Source organism: Oryctolagus cuniculus, chromosome 12, assembly GCF_964237555.1.
Source record: "Oryctolagus cuniculus chromosome 12, mOryCun1.1, whole genome shotgun sequence".
Classification (NCBI taxonomy): Eukaryota; Metazoa; Chordata; class Mammalia; order Lagomorpha; family Leporidae; genus Oryctolagus; species Oryctolagus cuniculus.
Genome location: NC_091443.1, coordinates 8,398,814 through 8,417,823, shown reverse-complemented (window position 1 = coordinate 8,417,823; position 19,010 = coordinate 8,398,814). Strand labels below are relative to the sequence as shown.

Below are 19,010 nucleotides of genomic sequence, written 5' to 3'. Positions count from 1 at the left end.
CTTAAGGCATTCGGATCTGGCCGAAGAGCCCATGGGAGTATTTTAGGCATGGAAAGCCAAGACACTCTGGAAACAAACAAAGAAACAAACACAAACCTAAATGAAAGATCTCTGCGAGTGAGATCCCAGTGGAAAGAATAGGCCATCAAAGAAGGAGGTACCTTTCTCTGAAGGGAGGAGAGAACTTCCACTTTGACTATGACCCTGTCAGAATAAGATCGAAGTCGGCAAACTCAAAAGGCTTCCATAGCCTTGGCAACTCATGACAAGAGCCTGGGAGATTGCTGACACCTTAAACATGAGTGTCAATTTGTTAAGTCAACAACAGGAGTCACTGTGCACTTACTCCCCATGTAGGATCTCTGTCCTTAATGTGTAGTTCAATGTGAATTAATGATGTGACTAGTGCTCAAACAGTATTTGGCACTTTGTGTTCTGTGTGGGGGCAAACTGATGAAATCTTTACTTAATATATACTAAATTGATCTTCTGTATATAAAGATAATTGAAAATGAATCTTGATGTGAATGGAATGGGAGAGGGAGCGGGATATGGGAGGGTTGCGGGTGGGAGGGAAGTTATGGGGGGGAAAAAGCCATTGTAATCCATAAACTGTACTTTGGAAATTTATTTCTACTAAATAAAAGTAAAAAAAAAAAAAAAGGTGATAGACGGCTGTTGGGGAAGAAAGTGGAGAACGGGAGATCCCGAGAGCATGTGGCACCAGAGCAGGTGTTTGAGCAAAATGTTGCTGGATGGCTGATCCCCTGCCCTGGTGTGCAGCTCAGAACGGCCAGGTTTCCCGTGTTCTGTGCCCGCGTCCTGTCCGGTGAACCTCTGTGTAGCAGTGTGTTGGCATTGCTGCATTGAATTTCTCGCGATGAAAGAACAAAACGCTTTTTCATTCTCTTTGCAGGTGAAACTTGAAGCTTCGTCTGTTTGCCTTTGCACTGTGTACCGTGATGACCCTCAGCACAAGCTATTGGTTTTGGTAAATCCCCAGGACACAAAGACAGGTTGGTGGTATTGATGGATTTCAAAAGCAGGGATCCTGATGTCATATATGATGGGTGGAACCCGACACCTGCATGTGGTGCCGGTGCCAGTGGGCTGCTCTGAGAAGACCATGAGGTGGAACTGAGTTGTCACTGCTCCTGTGGCCCAGCAGTGGTGGTTGCGCCTGCCGTGGATGCTCAGGGCTGTCCAGAGGTGCCCTGGCTGCCTGCATTCCCAGCAGTGCACGGAGCTGCACGCGCTGGGTGGCTGTCCTGTTGGCTCCTCCCTGCCACAGCCCTGGGAGAGCGCAGGCACTGACCAGGTGAGGCCCTGCAGCCTCTGAGAAATCAGCTGACCTTCCCATGGCCACACAGCTTAGCAGGGGAGGGTGTTTTTGCAAGATGACGACCGGGAAGGGGTTGTTCCTGGGGTGAAGTTTCTGTGATCTGGAATCCATTTATTCTCCTGCCCATTATGAAGATTGTACGCACCCTTCCAGCTCCAGGGCTGCATGGAGGCTTAGCTCTGCTCAGCTGCATCTGGGCAGGGGTCCGGGGCCTCTGGCAGCAGGCAGTGTCAGGTAGGCAGGAATGAACCTGTGCCCCAAGTCCCCGGCACACTGATGAAACAGCTCACTTCTGCCTTGTGGGGCTCGGGATTTAAAAATCAATCCTATTTAGAAATCCTGTGCTCCTTGCACGTCCTGCAGTGGCCGTGGGCTGTCCCATAGAGGAAACACCACAGTAATAGGCTGAGTCAGCCCTCACGTGACATGACAGCGGGTGAGAGTTTGGGGCTCCGGGTCTTCGACTCCAGTCCACTGCTGTCTGCCTCCCTTAGGTGTAGATGTCTCTGTCACCCGTGTGTCTGTCTGGGGTTTGTTCTCAGAGAACGACCTGCCCCACTGGCATCACAGGGCCCAAGGTAGTGTCCCTGGGGCGAGTTATGCAGCACACCAGGCCACAGGAATGCCTCTCTTCTTGCTAACCGTGGAAGGGGTTTATCGATGTATTGCCAAAACCGTCTTGCTGCCCCAGGCTGCAGGTGGCTGATGTGATGAGCTCTTTCCCAGCGAGGTGCAAGATGTCCCTGCCTCCTCCCATGCCTTGCCTTCCATGAACAGAGGAGCCATGATAACCTCAGGCTTTCGACACTGCCTGGAGCATGCCACCCACCTCCAGGTCAGGGCGAGTCATACGATGTGCCTGTGGGAGCTGCAGGTGCACAGATGGTCCAAAACCCTGAAATGGTGTTTGCCCATTTTGAGAAAATGTCCAAATATCAGCAGCCCCGCCTGGGCATTTAATAATATCCTGCATGTGAGTCTTTAATGACGATTTGCATAATGTAAACACGTGGCTGACTCTTATAAATCTGTTTCCCATTTATGCGAATGTGCTACAATAAATATTCATGAACTCCAAGAAATCTTAAGCAGACTCTTCCTGATATGTAATAGGGCTTTAAATAAAGCTTCCAAATGTTTTCCTGCTGCCACCGACTCGTATTGGCCGTGATGTCTGCAGGGTTGCATAAAAGCACTCAGGTGTGGCTGGAGCTGCCTGCTCTGCTGTTCTTCCCCAGAGTCATCATTCCTGACTCTGCTGCAGCCCGTAGTAGCAGGACCCTCTCCCCAGCTGTGACAAAGGTGCCACCTCACCCTGCACTTGCCGAGACCCTGGGCAATGCCGTTTCTGGTTCCTTTGTCATTTTCTCCCCCAAGTTCTGTCTGCGAAGGCCGCGCCCATTTGTGCATGGTATGTTTAAGTGGAAGCTGAAGAATCAGAGCTTTTTGATAGGCCTTGTCAATTATTGCTAAGAGGACTGAATCCACCGGAGTGACTTCTGACAACCCGGTGAGCAGATGGGAAGTCTGGCACTGTGTCCTGGCTGGTGGCCAGCAGGAAGGGCATGCGTGCAAGGTTGTGAGTGTCTCCTTCAGGACACTGTGTGTGTTTTCCTTCAAGGTGGCTTGGGAAGCAGGTGCCTAGTCCCTGTGGCTCCTCGGGCTCACTTCTCTGTGCAGGGGTTGGCTTCTGTCCCCTGAGGGCCATGGCCATGGCTGCAAGGACCGCCCCCCCCCCCCACCGTGTTATTCCCCTTACTGCCTAATAACTTACTGACCTCAAGTGTTTACCAAGCTTCCTAGGTAACACCCATCCTCAAAAGTCGTAGTCTTGTCTTCTCTTCTGTATTAAATCAGACCGGCTTGTCCTGGTCTTCATGATGGCCTTCTAGCCATAGGCATGGACTTTTTTCATTTTTTTCCCTGTGTCTTGCACAGGATGAACTTGGACTTGGGTGTCAGATCCAACTGACATGGAACCCTGGCTCTGCCGACTGACTGGCAGACCCAGATAAGGCTCTCTGAGCAATCAGCTTTGCCATTTGCAGAACAGGGGGTGGAGTGATGAGGGTACAAGGACCTATGGCAGGAAATTGAGGCTCTGGGACCCCCCAGCGGAGTGTGACGCCAGCTGGGCCCCGTGGGCTTCCACACACATCCCGGCCCCTGTTCCTCCTCCCGGGCCTGTTGTCTTAGACAAGCACGGGCTGCAGAATGGGGGCCTCCTCAGTGACTCCCGGCCACTCTCCGTTGCTGGGTCACATCCCCGGCAGACTCTGCTTGAGGACTTCCCCGGCACAAGGTGACTCCGTCTGCTTTGACCTCCCCTACATGGGAGAGAATAGTTCCTCATGCTGATCCCACACGGCCTTGTTGGCTAAACGCCGCGCAGTGAACAGGAAAGCAGCACCTGACCAGAGACGGGCTGGGGAGGCAGCGTAGAGACAGGCACTCCTGTGGGTGTGAGCGTGCACAGCGTACGCAGCAGAGGGGTGGCTGATGTGCCAGCAGACCCAGCGCTGGGCTCTCGCAGTGCCGCAGCCCCGGCTGCCGTCCTCTGGCTGGCGCCCATCCGGGGGGAGCAGCTGACCATGTGAGCACTGGAAACCTTATGTATTTTGGGTAAGTGTTTGAAATACATGGTTTGCAAAAATTTCTCTTACTCTGTGAGTTAGCTTTTGAATTTTTTGATGGTATCTTTTAGAGAACAGAAATTTCTAATTTTTATGATCTCCAACTTATTCTTTCTTTTGTTGCTTGTGCCTTTGGTGTCATATCTCAGAAACCATGGCCCAAACCAAAGTCATGAAAATTTCTAGCTATGTTTTCCCATTGTATTTTACTTGGGTCTGTTATTTTGTTTGAAGAGTAAGTCCTTCCATCCAGTTAAATTAACTCTTCCTTTGGCTGTACAGTTTGAAGTTTCGAAGGTGTGTGTTTTTATTTGCAACCCAAGTAAATAAAAACATGATGATTTTATTTACATAATTATTATACAGTTGAAACCACACCCAACTGATTATTTAGCAAAGATTTATGTTTCATCTCAGTGAGATTTCAAGACTTTCACTCTTGAACTTGAGAATGGAGAGAAATCTGGCTACAGAAATGATGACCTATGTTCAGTTGTGCTCCTGACACTAGCCTGAAGACACTATCAGTGTGCACTATCTGGGGGAATTCGTGCTGGTTTTAAATCCAGTGGTTTTTTTTTTTTTTAAGATTTACTGTATTTATTTGAAAGAGTGACAAAGGTGCTAATTCTCTACCCAGTTGGTTGCAATGGCTGGGGCTGAGCCGGGCTGAAGCCAGGGGCCTGGGACCCCATCTGAGTATCCCACGTGGGTCCAGAGGCCAAATACGTGGGCCATCTTTCACTGCGTTTCCAGGTGCATTAGCAGGGAGCTGAATCGGAAGCAGAGCAGCCAGGGCTCGAACTGGGGCTCCAATATGGGATGCTGGCATCGCAGGAGGTGTGTTAATGTGCTGCGTCACAATATTGGACCCCAAAATGCAGTATTTCTTTCCTAGGCCCCTGTAGACCATCACTCCAGACCTGTGCTAGGTAGGAGGAGGTGTGGGGTGAGCCAGGCGTTAGTTCTAGACCGACACTCCCCCTTACACACTGGACAGCACTGGTTCCCGTGTGGACGCTGGGCCCATTCTTGCCGTTGCTGGCTCTCAGAGAGTGTGAGTTTCCCGTTCAGGATCCCACGCACAGGATCCCGGCCTAGGCTGCGAAGTCCCTGGGCCTGGACCCTTGAGCTGTCGTCTCTGCACCGCTCGCTGTCTCCAAGGGCTGCCTGCAGTGCAGGCTCTGGACCACACACGTAGGTCTACTGGTCACTCTCCCTGTTGTCCTTGTCGGGACACCTGGTGGCTGTCTTGTCAGATGTTTTTATTCTTTAGGTCTCTTTCTGAAAGCACCTGTTTGATTTGATTTTCCCAGATAAGACCCAGTGGTCAGATGATCAGTGGGCAAGACCAAGAAGGCTCCAGACTTGGATGAAAGTAACAAATGCCACTGAGTGACACGAAAAAGACAGGCCGCCATGGTACTGCAGAACAAGGACACTCGGTATTGCTGAGGGTAGTGGGGACCGTCCTGGGTCTGGGCCTGTGTCCTGGCTGGCTCCTCTGCCCGGCAGGCTCCGGTGTTGAACCTGCAGTGGCAGCGCCTGCCTTGGGAGTCTGGCCGTGAGTCACAGCAGCCCCCTGCAGGGCATTTGCAAGCTGCTTTTCTGGATCTCCCCGTTATGCCCCCAGCCCCTGCCTGCACAGGAGCCAGGCTGAAGAGGAGTTCAAGGGGAGTGCGGACTGCCAATGATGCCTGGGTACAAGACGGGTCTGGCGCAGGACTGGGGCTGGAGGCAGGGAAACCTGGGGCTGGGTCTTCAGCCCTCGGCAGAATGCCCTGCCTGAGGTTGGAAGGAGGAGCAGGTAGAAGGCGGGACCTGGAGCAGCTAGGGCAGAGAGGGCACGGATGGATAATGGCCGGGGGGGGGGGGGTTTGGAGGTGGGGCACCTGTATGGTGGTGTACCTCACTCTGCAGCTCTTCCCTGGTCAGTGTCCATCACCTGGGCCATCTCCAGTGCTCGTTCTTTGCTCTATAGGGAGGGAGGGGTCATGTGCTGTAACTCTCTGGGCTCTGCCAGGTGGCTGCTCCCTTAGTGGGGCCTGGTAGCTCTATGCACAAGGGTGAGGAGGGCTAGGGAGGTGGCCAGGCTGAGCCACCCCGGTGGGGGGAGGAGCGGGAGGGGGAGGGGAATGAGGCAGGGAAGGGGGAGGAGGAGGAGGGAGGGAAAGGGGTAAGAGGAGGAGGCGGGAGAGGGGGAGGGAGGAAGAGGGGGAGGAGGAGGGCAGTCACTGTGTCCCCGGCGTGTTGACTCCCTGGTTAGGAAGGTCCTCCCCGCAGCTGGCTCCCTGCGACGAGCCTGACGCTCACCCTTCAAATTGCTGCTCACTTATTTACAGGTTTGGTGAATTTCCACCATGTGTGTGCTGGGAGAAGCAAGCAGGGAATTGAGAGACGTGATTTCCCCCCAGAGATACATGCGCATCAGAGCCTCAGTGACAGAGGCGGCGAGGCAAGCACGAGGATGAAGCTGAGGGCGGGGGAGCCCACCTTCGGAGGGGCTGTCATGGCCGGTGCATTGCCACGCTGCGGCCCCTGGCCAGACCCTCCTGGGCTGTGTTTGGAGCAGGTGGGGAGGTCTGGGGGTGGGTGCGGGGAAGGACAGAATGTGAATTGTGCCCCTGACTTCCGGAGACCGGAGCCTCATTCTGGGTTCTCAGCCTTGAGCAGGCTGCCCAGATTCGGGGATGGGTCATGGATGGGAGCCACACGAGGGTGTGGGTGTCCGACTCCCAGAGAGGCTTGCTGGAGCAGCTCCCACTCCCTGGTGTGGCCTTGGAGGGAGGAGTGTGGGGTGAATGGACTTCCCCCAGCTCTGTGCAGCAGGACAACCAGTGAACCTGACTCAGAAGAATGGCGGACTTAGAGACAAGGCTACTGCAGAAAGCTCGGGGAGAAACGGAATTAAAAGATAAGCTTATTTTGGCGCAAGATGTTTTTGAAATCCATGCAGTTTTTCATAAAAACATATTTTCCATAAATATTTTGAATAATCGTCACAGGCATGCATTTCAAAATTTTTTGCTACAGAATAAGCTGATCTTTCAATTCCATTTTCCACTGACATTTCTGAAGCGCCCTCTTAGAAAAGCAAGACAAAGGGGAGACAGACCAGGAACTCACAGCCAGAACAGGTTTATGCAGAGATAAACCTGAGAAGCGTTCGCTCTCGGTGAATGCACAGGAGGGAGAGCCTGTTCTCGCACAGCTGGGGTTTACACAGCATGAGATAGTTGGGAGGGCCTGGGCCAATGGCTGAACCCTCAGGCGGTGGTGCTGCCAATGGCCAGGGCAGGGCTGAGCCAGATGAGGAAGAATGTGGCGGGATGCGACTTGTTCTCAGTCATGCAGGCAAGGGACCAAAGTGGACCTAAGGCTTTTGTCCTTGCTGCAGCGGGGAGCAGAGGAGAAGCTCACCAGCTTCTGCACGTGGCCTCCTGTAGACAGCAGTGCTGGCTTGCAAGGCTGAGCTCCACAGACCTATGCACACCGCAGGTGCAGAATGAGGGTGCCCTGAACCCCCTGCAGGGATGCCCTGACTGACAGGCACCCACTGATGTGTACCATGCCCTCTGTAGTACCGTGGAGAAAGCTCCCTGCTGTTTGAGCCACATTCTTTTTGGAGGCCACCCAAGGGCAGCCTCGGCCCCTGGCTCTACACTGGTTGTATCCTCACCAACCACCACCAAGTAGGTTTGACAATTTGGGGTAAATAAGCTCTGGCCAGAAACTCAGCCTCCACTTTTAAAAAATTTTAATTTCTATTGATTTGAAAGGCAGATACACACACACAGACACACACACACACACATGCACACACGCATCCATAGTTCTTTCCCCAAATGCCCACAATAGCCAGGGCTGGGTCACGCTGAAGCCAGGAGCCTGAAAGTCTATCCAGGTCTTGCATGTGGGTGGAAGAGACCCAACCGCCTGAGCTATCACCTGCTGCCATCCAGGGTGTGCATTAGCAGGAATCAGAAGCAGAGCTGGGTCTCAAACCCAGGCCCTGCAATATGGGATGTTGGGGTCCTGTTCATCTGTCTAGACTTCTCAAATCACCATTTTCTTATGCTCATCTCTTTGTTGAAGGACCCACATTTCCCCTATGTATTTTTTAAAATATTTATTTATTTTACTTGAGAGACAGAGGCAGAGAGAGAGAGAGAGAGAGAGGTAGAGAGAAGTCTTCCATCCACTGGTTCACTCCTCAGATGGCTGCAATGGCCAGAGCTGTGCCAATCCGAAGCCAGGAGCCAGCAGTGTCTTCTGGGTCTTCCATATGGGTGCAGAGGCCCAAGGACTTGGGCCATCCTCTACAGCTTTCCCAGGCCACAGCAGAGAGCTGGATCGGGACTCGAACCAGCTCCCATATATGATGTCAGCACTGAAGGCGGTGGGTTTACCCGCTATGCCACAGCGCCAGCCCTCCAAATGGTGTCTTAACCAGTGCACCAAACGCCTGTCCCTCAGCCTCCATTGAATCACCTGCTTCTAAGCCAGCTGCAACGCCTGTGTGGTCGTGGCCACTCGGCCAGGGTCTGGCGGCCCCCAGGTTAAAGAGTGACCCTGCTCTTACTTGCACAAACTCAAGGAGTCGATGCTAGGTATGGAGAGATTTGTTTTCCTTGGGCCATGGGTGCTGGGGTAGAGACAGCCGGAAGGGTTGGGAATGCGTGCTGGCTCTGGGTGTAGATTCCCTCTGGGACCTCTGACGTTGTGGCACCTGCCGTGAGTTAAGTTTCAACACTGGGGAAGCAGTGCCCACAGGCAGAGATGTGTCATTCTTACCACTGGATTGGTGGTATTTGAAAAGGAGGGATGATCCAGGGGAAATATTCCCAGTGTCAAGGGTGGAGCCCTTGTCTGGGCCGGTGGTGTGGGGTTGCCTGGTGTGGGCAAACTGAGGGCCTTCCCACTGCACCTGGGAATGGGGGGCGGACTGCACCTCTGGGCTTGCCCAGCCCCGAGAAACTCGCTGAGGTGTTGGTCCACCCTGGGAGGTTGGGATCACTTCCCCCGCTTTGTGGTGGGTTTCTTCTTGGCCCTCATCTCTGCCCCATCTTCGAGGAGTTGAAACCCAGACTCAGGAGAACAAAACTGCTGCAGACGAGAAAGCGTTGGGAGCAGGGGGCGCTGATACAGACGAGCCGCCAAGCACATGTGTCCGTCTCCTTGGCATGGAGGTTCCCGGGCCCACGGGCATCTGGGGAAGACGTCTGTGTAGAAGTGGTGGCCCAAGGAATTCGATGTGATGGTTGCTATGTCAACAAGTGCATTTTCCTCTGCCCTCCAATTATTGGCCAGCGCAGCCACAGTTGCATAGAAGTCATGCAATGCTCGGAATGTGTTTATGCGCCGGCCGCTGCCAGAACTTTGCAGCATTTTTTTTCCCCTGTGTGTATTTTGCTTTGGGGAAGTCATCCTGTCCTTTTGGTTGAAGTGTGCTTTTTCTTCAAGGGACAACATATTTGTTAGATTTGTAATGGGGCCGTGGTGGCTGAGACTGCTGGGGAGCAGTGGGAGGGGTGTGGGGGGATGGAGTGGGGGACAGCTGTGTTGAAGAGCAGACCACGGCCAGGGCTGGAGCAGTTTGGAGGTGGCTTGGGGAGGGGAGATGTGTGTAGAATGTGTCCCTGCTTGGCCTGGGGCGTGGGCCCCACCCCCAGCTTTGGGCTGACTGTCCAGCCACCCTCTTGGTGTCTCCCACGGGCATTTGGCATCCGAGGTCCTCACGCCCCTTGTCATGCTCAGGCCCTCTGCCCAAGCTTGGGAGCTGCTGCCCTGTGTGCTTGTCTTTCCTTCCCCAGCCGGCCCTCTCTGGCCCCGAGCTCATCTCAGCAGCTTGGCTCCTCGTCTCTTTGGCTGCATTGCCTTGGCTTCCCGTGAGCCTCCCTGCTCCTGGCCTCACCAGTCTCCACACTCAGTAGTGTGGCCATTTTGTGTTTTAGGACCTAGTGTTTTTAGGATCATGGTTTTAGGTTTGGGAAGACAGAGATTTCCTGTATGCCTCCTGCCCTGCCTCGAGCCTTCCCATTGTCAGTGTCTCCTGCTGGACTGGGTGGGACTTTTGTTGTACTTGATGGACTCACACGGACAGCTCACAATCACCCAGACCCCGTGGAATACACTGGGCTCACTTCTGGTGTTGGACATGCTATGGGTTTGGATGAATGTGATGATACGTGTACACCATTAGAGTGTCAGACGGAGCGATGACTGCTGTGGTTGGAACCTGATTTGTCTCCCAGACTCATGCTGTACTTCAAGCCCCACAATTCTAAGTCAATGTTGGTACTAAGCATGGCAGCCTAATCTGAAGATGGCGTCTGGGGGAGGTGGGCAGGCCTAGCGCGAGGTCCTTGGGTCACTGGGAGTGTGCCCTCAGAAGGTAGTTCTTGTAAAAAGGTTGGCTATAAAAACCAAGTTAAGCTCAGCCTCTCTCTCTCTCCCTCTCTCTCTCTGCTTCCTGGTTCACCATGCGGTCCCTCTTCTGGATACACATCCACTGCCCTCTCTAGACCCAAGCCAACGGGACCTGTCTACCTTGGACATAACCTTCAGAATCATAAGCCAAAACAAGCCCCTCTTTCCTTCCTAAGTAGCTTGTCTCAAAAATTTCTATATAGTAACGAAAAACTGACCAATACAATGATCCTTCTTTAAAAACAAATAGAAAAAGGCCAATTCCCTCCCCAATTTTTTCTCTCAAAAAAGTATTTATTTATTTTAAATGGAGAATGACAGAGGGAGGGAGGGAAGGAGGGGGAGGGGTAGTGGGAGGGAAAGAGGAAGAGGGAGAGGGAGAGGGAGAGGGAGAGGGAGAGAGAGACACTCTTCCATCTGCTGGTTTACTCTCCAAATGGTCACAACAGGTGGGGCTGGTCCAGGCCAAAAGCAGGAGCCTAGGGCTCTATAAGGGTCTCCCACATGGGTGGCAGAGGCCCAAGTTCTTGGGCGGTCCTCTGCTGCTTCCCCAGGCACATTAGCAGGGAGCTGGATCCAAAGTGGAAAGCTGGGACTTGAACTGGTGCTCCGATAGGGCATGTCAGCGTTGCAGGCATCAGCTTAGCCTGCTGTGCCACGGTGCCGGCCCCCGATTGTTTTCTTTCTAAACTTTACTTTTATCACCACTGTTACTTACTTAGGTTTTCCTAGTGACCTGTGTGAGGCCTGATACCTTGACCTGGCCTCCAGGTCTCTGCCGTGGGAGCCAAGCTGCCTGGCCACCAGCTGCCTGGCCCAGGCCTGCTCTTGGATCTCTGTCCCCGGGGCTCCCAGGCAGCCTTGAGCGGGATCCTGCTCTCTGCTCACGTCCCGAGAGCTTGTCATGGAGTGTGGTGATGGTCAGGTGGCTGTCACCACGCTGGCCAGGCTGCCTTCTGTCTTGGATTTGGTGCGCTTACTGCGCATTTGCTGCATGAGTGCCAGGCACCCTCTCTGCTTGGCTGCAGGAAGCTAGGCCTAGGGGCGCTGACTCTGCTGATCTCTCCTCTTGTGGACCTGTCCAGTCCTCTCTCTCCACCCTGCCTTGCTGGCCTTCTCTGTGGCCTTGCCCAGCTCTGTCCTCTTGTCTCTCTGACTGTTCCACACTCAGGGCTTTGGGATCACTGAGAGCCACTTGGGTTCACACCCCATCCCAGCGCTGCTGTTCCTGGGCCCCCGTGGGTCTCCCCTGGAGCTGTGGTAGCCAGGCAGTGAGACCGCTTGCACTGGGCCCTGGGTGTGTGCCGGGCAAGTGACCGTGGTGAATGCGGTGATCTGGAGCACTGACTGCGTCACCTCCCGCTCCTCCTCTGCGGCAGAGTGGCCGCCGGCCATCTTCAGAGCCAGGCCCTCAACGCTTCCCTCAGCAGCCTCCGGTGCTGCGTCTCCAGCTCCCGCAAGTCGCACTTCCCAGCCCTGTGGCCCTGTCGCCTCTCCCACCCGGAGTTGTCCTTGTTCCCCCAACCTGTGGCCTGACTCAGTTTTGAGGCCCCATCCAGGGCCCCTGCCCTCACAGCCCGTCCTGGGCCCTGGGGCAGGCACTCAGCCTGCATCTGATTGCACTTGATTCTGCATCCATTGCAGACCCTCTCTAGTTTCCGTTCAGTTCCCCAGTGGACCTGATATGGGCTTTGCACACAGCAGCTGCTCAACCCATGAGCTCTGGAGGACGAGGGCCACCTGTGCCTCCTGCTGTTGCCTGTGCTGCGGCTGGCAGAGCAGGACTGCGGGAAGCCACGCGTGCCACTGTCCCCTGGTGGACACTGCTAATTCATCTCAGCACTCCTGCTTGCTGAGTTTGGCTGTGGCCTCAAAATCCTTCCCAGGGTAGTGCTCCTGGCTGTCATAGCCCATCCATCCCTGGTGACAAGTGACAACCCTGAATCTGTACTGTGGGAAAAACATGCTAATGCCTTTCAAATGAATGTTTTATGTGTTGATTGATTTTTAAAAGTTCAGATGAAAGGGGGCTTTCCTTCCTTAAATGACCTTAGGCAAGATAAGAGCCCGAGATGTTCTGTTGGGAGGTCCTGAGTGGGTGAGGGCACTTGACTCAGGAGGTGTGTGTGCCCACTGTGGAGTCTGCTAACGTTCCTGACAAGAACAGAGATGGGTGCCAGGAAATGTGGCGGGAGAAGCCCATGTCCACTGGAGGGAACATGTAGGCAGCAGGTGTCAAGCTGTGATAGACACGTGGAGCAAACCGGAGCAAACTGGTTAACAGAGGGAGCTCCCAGAGAGGAATGGACAGGGAGGGTGACAAAGCAGTTTCTATTGTCTCACTGAGGATGGACAGGACAGACTTCTTTGCAGTCTTAGAGCACTGTTTCTGGAAGCTTCTGGAAACAACTGGAAAGCTCCCTCCCGACACCTTTGGTAAGCTGAGCTGTCACCCGGTCTGTGTGATAGCCAGGTGACAGGTGCCGTGGTCTCCACCTGACAGGTAAGTGAAAGCAGGCGAGAAGATGGGCTCTGGCCATGCTGCTGGTATCTGCAAGAGCCAGAATCTGAGCCGCTCTGGTTCTGCAGCTCTTTCCTCCCCAGGCTCACATGGCCATGTCCAAAACTCTGTGTCATCCTGCTCTCCTCTGGCGCCGAGAGTCCTGGAGAGACTGAGTGCCGCTATAGGTTTGCTGAGCTGGGTTCGCAGCCTGTCCCTGGCTTGCCCAGTCCTTGCCCAGCTGCCTCACTGCTCAGGACGCCCTGAATTGGCCCTGGACTTGTAGGGCTCTGTGCCTCCGCTCACCACGGGGTTACCCCGGCTGGTAGCACATCAGCCGTCCTCTGCATGTTGCTGCCTTACCCCGCTGTCCAAACCTCTGCGGCTCTCTGGGGATGCTCTGTAGAGCTGAGTTCCTCTCTCTGAACTGCGACACTGGGTTCCAGCCCCTCTGACACCCCACCCTGGATGGGAGCAGCTTGTTTAGCCCTGGCTTCCCCTGCAGCCTGCTGGGTCCAGGGGCCAGGCCCGAGGCACAGTCATCAAGCCTGGGGGGCTGGGGCTGGGACCTCAGCCAGGGAAGGGAATTCGGCAGATCAGGCCGCTCCTCGGGTGGGTCCGGGTCCCTGTGAGTTAGCCTGGGGACTTCGCTGTCTTAACTTATTTGGGAAATCTTGGACTGTCACAGAATAAAATCTGTGACTGACATCCTCTTGTGGTCCTTGACACTTGTCACTCAAGGGGAGAGAGAAACTAAATTGGCCCTGCGAGACTGGCTCTTCACAGTGCCCTGTTGATGGCCGTCACCACAGCGTGGCCCTCGTGGGTGTCCAATTTCTTCCCAGGCCCTGGGTGGTAGGGGCCAGGGGATGCAGACCAAGATGCCATTTTTCCTTTTTAAAAATGTCAGTGTTATGGTTTGCGTTTTCTAACCGCTGGCTGGCTCCCAGGGCTCAGTATTCTGCCCTGAGGCTGGCTGTGCTGCACCTGTCAGTGGCCTGGGATCCGTGTTTATTCCTGCTGGGCTGGGGACAGCCTCCCCCTGCTTCCCTGGACAAGTGTCTTGTCCACTGATCAAAAGCTGGCACTCTCTGGAGGCTGATTCTGTTTCTACAGAGTGGGTTTTGAGCATCACAGGTTATTTCCGATGGGCACATTTGACTGGACGTCACACTCATTGTTATGTGTGCTTAGCAATTTAAGATGAGTTTTGAAAGAAAAAAACCCAGTTCAGTCTATTTGGTGACATCTCATGTGATTAATTAGCGCTCTGCAGTGCACCGTGAAACTTGCAAGGTACGACATCAATGCCAGAATTGTGTTTTTTTCTGTTTGAAACTATATTAGTTGAATATCTGTGCCACGGGAATGCACTCGGACTTGAGAGTTGGGCATATTTTATTGGCTCACCTTGTTAAGCAAAGGAAAACAATCCTTGCCACTTTATAAAGTGCCTGTAAGTTCTAGGAGGTAGCATTTTGGGAGTGAATTATGTTGAATAATTGAAGGTGGATGTCAGGCATTTAATTGGGCCTTTTCTCCCAGCCTGCTGTATCCGTTTTGGAGGCATTGTCAGAGGTGATATCACTCACGGCTGATAGGAAACTGACATGGCGGTCGGATACTGTTGGTCTTTGGAGAGTCTCGCTGCGCAGAGAGCTAAGGCTCATACCCAGTCCAGGCCGCTGTAGCTTGGTCTTTACCCTTCACAGCTAACTCCTTAGCAGAGAGAAAATGGGGGTGGGGCTATGGCAACTCACCCCAACTGGCCCACAAAACTTGTGTCCACGTTTTGGGCCTCATGTCAGATGTTCAAGTGACTCTGGTCCTGTGCTCCATGTTAATTTTCCACTGCAGATCTTCACCGAGGAAGGTTGGCCTGGGAAGATGTGTCTTTTAACACTGTGGCTTCCACAATCTTCCGAACGCTTTGGTATAGGGGCAGGCATTTGGCCTAGTGGTTAAAACTCATAGTGGAGTACCTGGGTTCAAGTCCCAGCTCTGCTCCTGGTTCCAGCTTCTTGCTAACACACACCCTGGGAGACAGCAGTGAGACTCAAGTGTTTGAGTCCTTCCCACCCTCGTGGGAGACTTGTTTTTGAATTCTGACTCATGAATTCAGCCCAGCCCAGCCCTGGCTGTTGTAGGCATTTGGGGAGAGAACCAACAGATGGGAGATATCTCTCTGTCTCTCTCTGCCTTTCAAATGCATTAATTTAAAAATGAGAGATGTAAGTGTAACAATGATGATAAAAGGAGTATACAAAATACTAGAAAGCAACCCAAATCACTTTGGTGTACAAAATGCAATTCCTAAGCAAAGGATGACCATGGTGGGGTTTGACTGTAGAAGGGGCACTCAGTAGGGGTGGACTGGCAGGGACACTGGGTGGCCAGTGAAGGGCTGCCTCAGTCATCAGAGGAGATGCTGGTGACCTGGCCATAGCTGGCATCTGGGGCTGCAGAGCAGGGACTGGTCCCATCACATCACAAGGCAGCAAGAGAAACTGAGGGGATGTGGGGAGTGCTGGGCAGGGGAACACACTCAGGGTCAGTGGACACTGAGTTCCTGTCGAGAGCCAGCCGGTGCCATGTCTCATACTCCAGTGCCAAGGTGATACTTTTTTTTTTAAAGAGAGAGAATCTTCCATCCGCTGCTTTATTCCCCAAATGGCCTTAGCTGGGCTGATCCAAAGCCAGGAGCCAGGAGCTCCTTTCAGGTCTCCCACATGGGTGCAGAGGCCCAAGCACTTGAGCCATCTTCTACTGCTTTTCCAGGTGCACTAGCAGGGAGCTGGATAGGACGTGGAGCAGCCGGGACTTGAACCGATGCCTTTACAGGATGCCGGCACCACAGGCGGTGGCTTTACCTGCTATGCCACAGCATGGGCCCTGCAGTGATGTTTCTTGCATAGGTTTCAGGGCTCATTCCGTGTCCTGAGCCAGGGTTGGAGTGTGCTGAATTTGGGGGGTTCTGAACTGTGACACATGATTGGACTCTGAGAAATGTTTGTAACATGAAAACACTCTAATTTTTACCCACTGCATTTGCCAGTGCCGGTGTGCATCCTGTTTGGCACAACAACATTGGGATAGATACGGTGACAATAGCCACCTAGGATGTCCCCTGACGGGGAGAGTAGCCCCTCTCTGTCCTGGCCAGCGCTCTCAGAAAACTCCAGCTCTGTGACTACTGCCTGCTGGTCCCCTCCAGGTCCTGTCCATGGCTCCTGCTGCAGAAATTGCCCCCGGCAGCTAGTTGGCCGCATGCACCTAACGGTGATCCCCGCTTCCTCTGCAGTGGTGGCTGTTTATGTGAAGGAGTCCTGGTGGTGCACGGAAGACGTTCTGAGGACCTCTGATCCCGCGAGAGAAGGTCTGATGGAGGTGAGGTGATGCGGGGTTGGTTGGGCACCACAAACAAGATGACACCTCCCTGTGCTCACCGCTGTGTTACCAAGTGGATACAGTGCACCTGGTGCACACCTGGGCATCCCAGGAGTCACCAGCCAGGCAGCTTAAACAGATGGTTGCTGTTCCACAGTTCTGCAGACTGGAGGGGGGAGAGACAGGGAGAGAAGGAGATCTTCCATCTGCTGTTTCATTCCCTCAGTGGCTGCAACAACCAGGGCTGGGCCATGTTGAAGTCACGAGCCTAGGACTCCATCTGGGTCTCCAACGTGAGCGCAGGGGCCCAAGCACCTGGGCCATCATCCACTGCTTTCCCGCGTGCATTAGCAGGGAGGCAGATTGGAAGCCGAGCAGTGGAGACTTGAACTGACTGCTCTGATATGGGATGTCAGCGTTGCAGGTGACTGCTGGACCTGCTGTGCCCCTGGGTTGCTTTATTTTGAGGACCGATGGCTGCTGGAAGCCTCCAGGGCTCCCAGGTTTGTAGACAGAGTTCTGCTTGTGGCTTCACACTGTAGTTTCTTCTGTGCATTCTGTGGCTGTTGGAATTGTCCCCTTCTGTAGTGGACACCAGTCCCAGTGGATTAGGGTTCCCCATGGTGCTCTCCTCTTGGCTTGATCACCTGCAAAGTCCCCATTTCCAATTAAGATCCCGTTCAGAGATCCTGCAGGTTAGGACCTCAGCTGCTTCTTGGAGGACACAAAACTCAGTCCTTAACTCTGCACCAGCAAGGAAGCGAGTAACAAACGGCCACATTCAGCAGGCAGACCTGGCTGTCGCTAAGTCTCATTCACCTAGCTGAATGCTGCCTGCCCCTGAATCTGACAGCCTCAGTCTGCGCGGTCTCTGCTGTGAGAGGAAGTTTGCTTGGTGCCTGCAGATGGCATCACCCTGACCGTGAGCTGGAACTGTATCAGATTCTGTTTGGTGCCCCATCTCAGGTGCAGTGCAGCAACCCTCCCATTTCATGATCTTTACCACATCTATTCTGCAAGTGAAGAAATCTGGGTTGGGGTATGGGGGAGAATGAAGGCAGGTGCCCCAGCAGGTGCACCCCAACCCCTCAGAGCCCAGGCAGATCCTCTTGGCTGAGGCAGAGGCTAAGGAGGAAGGTGATTCAGGAGCAAGAGTTGGGACCATGCACCCCACATCTGCCATTGTTGTTTGGTTGGTGAGTTAATGCATGGGGGGACAGAAGCCAGAAGTCACTTGCACTCTTGAAGTGATGGCTTTGTGGGCCGTGGCCCGGAATACTCCTTGGTGTTCTTCACAGAATCCTGTAAATACTCAAGGTAATCTCAGTATTGGTTCAGGTTCCAATAGAATAAGGCAACACAATTTTTGTTTTCCATTTCCTGCTGAACAATTAAAAAAACTCAGTTCTGAATTATATTTTTTTCTTTTCTTTTTTTTTTTTTTTTTTTTTTCGACAGGCAGAGTGGACAGTGAGAGAGAGATAGAGAGAGAGGAGAAAGGTCTTCCCTTTTTTTTTTTCCGTTGGTTCACTCACTAATGGCTGCTGTGGCCGGCGCGCTGCGGCTGGCATACCGTGCTGATCCGAAGCCAGGAGCCAGGTGCTTCTCCTGGTCTCCCATGCGGGTGCAGGGCTCAAGCACTTGGGCCATCCTCCACTGCACTCCCTGGCCACAGCAGAGAGCTGGCCTGGAAGAGGGGCAACCGGTACAGAATCCGGTGCCCCAACCGGGACTAGAGCCCTGTGTGCTGGCACCACAGGCGGAGGATTAGCCTATTGAGCCACGGCGCTGGCCTTGAATTATATTTTAACCCACAGTTTAATCAAGATGTAACTCCACAAATTTCACTCTCTTAAAAGTACAATTTGGTGACTTTCATTGTACTGTATATTGATCACTGCCAATCCCAGAACATTTTCATTATTCTGAAAAGAAACCTTGCACACACTAGCAGTCACCCCTCATCCCCCACCTTGCCCAACCGCGGGAACCACTTAGCTACGTTCTGCCCCTGGGAATTTGCCTGTTCCACACTTTCATACAGGTGGAATCGCACAATCACACAACTCGCGTTCCTTGGGTCTAGCTTTTCTCTCAGCAGTTTTCCCAGGGTTCGTGCACGGTGTAACAACACATCAGAACCGAGTTCCTTGATGGTGCACTGCAGGGATAGACTGCAGCCTGTGTACTTGTTCACCAGTTGATGACATTGCCTTTTCCTCCACGTTTTGGCTATTGCGGATAATACCGTGAGCATCTCTGTATGAGACTTCGGGGACCATGTATTTCCACTTTTCTTGGACACGCACCTAGAAGAGGAATTGCTCGTCATATGCTAACTCTATATTTAATGTTTTGAGCAACTGCCAGATCATCTTCGACAGCAGCTGCACCATTTCACACGTTCACCAGCAGTGTCTGAGGCTTCAGTCTCTGCATAGCCTCACCAGCACTTGTTATTGTCTTTTTCATGTGATCCATCCTAGGAGGCGTGAAGTGGTGTCTCACTGAGGTTTTGATTTGCATCTCTCATGGCTAAGGATATCGAGTGTCTTTTGGTGTGTGCTCGTTGGCCATTTGTATATCCTCTTTGGGAAGATGTTTATTCAGATCTTTGATCTACTTTTTGTTTTTTATTATTTTTAAGAAAAATGTATTTATTTATTTGAAAGGCAGAATTACAGAGAGAGAGAGGGCCAGAGACAGATCTTCCATCCAT

The 19,010-nt window shown here is 53.1% G+C and overlaps 1 protein-coding gene across 7 annotated transcripts in view; it reads left to right on the top strand.

The window, feature by feature from the left end:
• Positions 1-19,010, top strand: part of FAM169BP (Protein FAM169B) — a 70,805-nt gene that overhangs the window by 18,469 nt on the left and 33,326 nt on the right. For all 7 annotated transcript variants that reach the window (XM_051822981.2, XM_008248796.4, XM_070053493.1 and 4 more), the window contains 2 exons: positions 917-1,016; positions 16,206-16,291. In XM_051822981.2, coding sequence (XP_051678941.2) covers positions 917-1,016; positions 16,206-16,291 — 186 coding nt within the window. The remainder of the gene's footprint in view (positions 1-916; positions 1,017-16,205; positions 16,292-19,010) is intronic.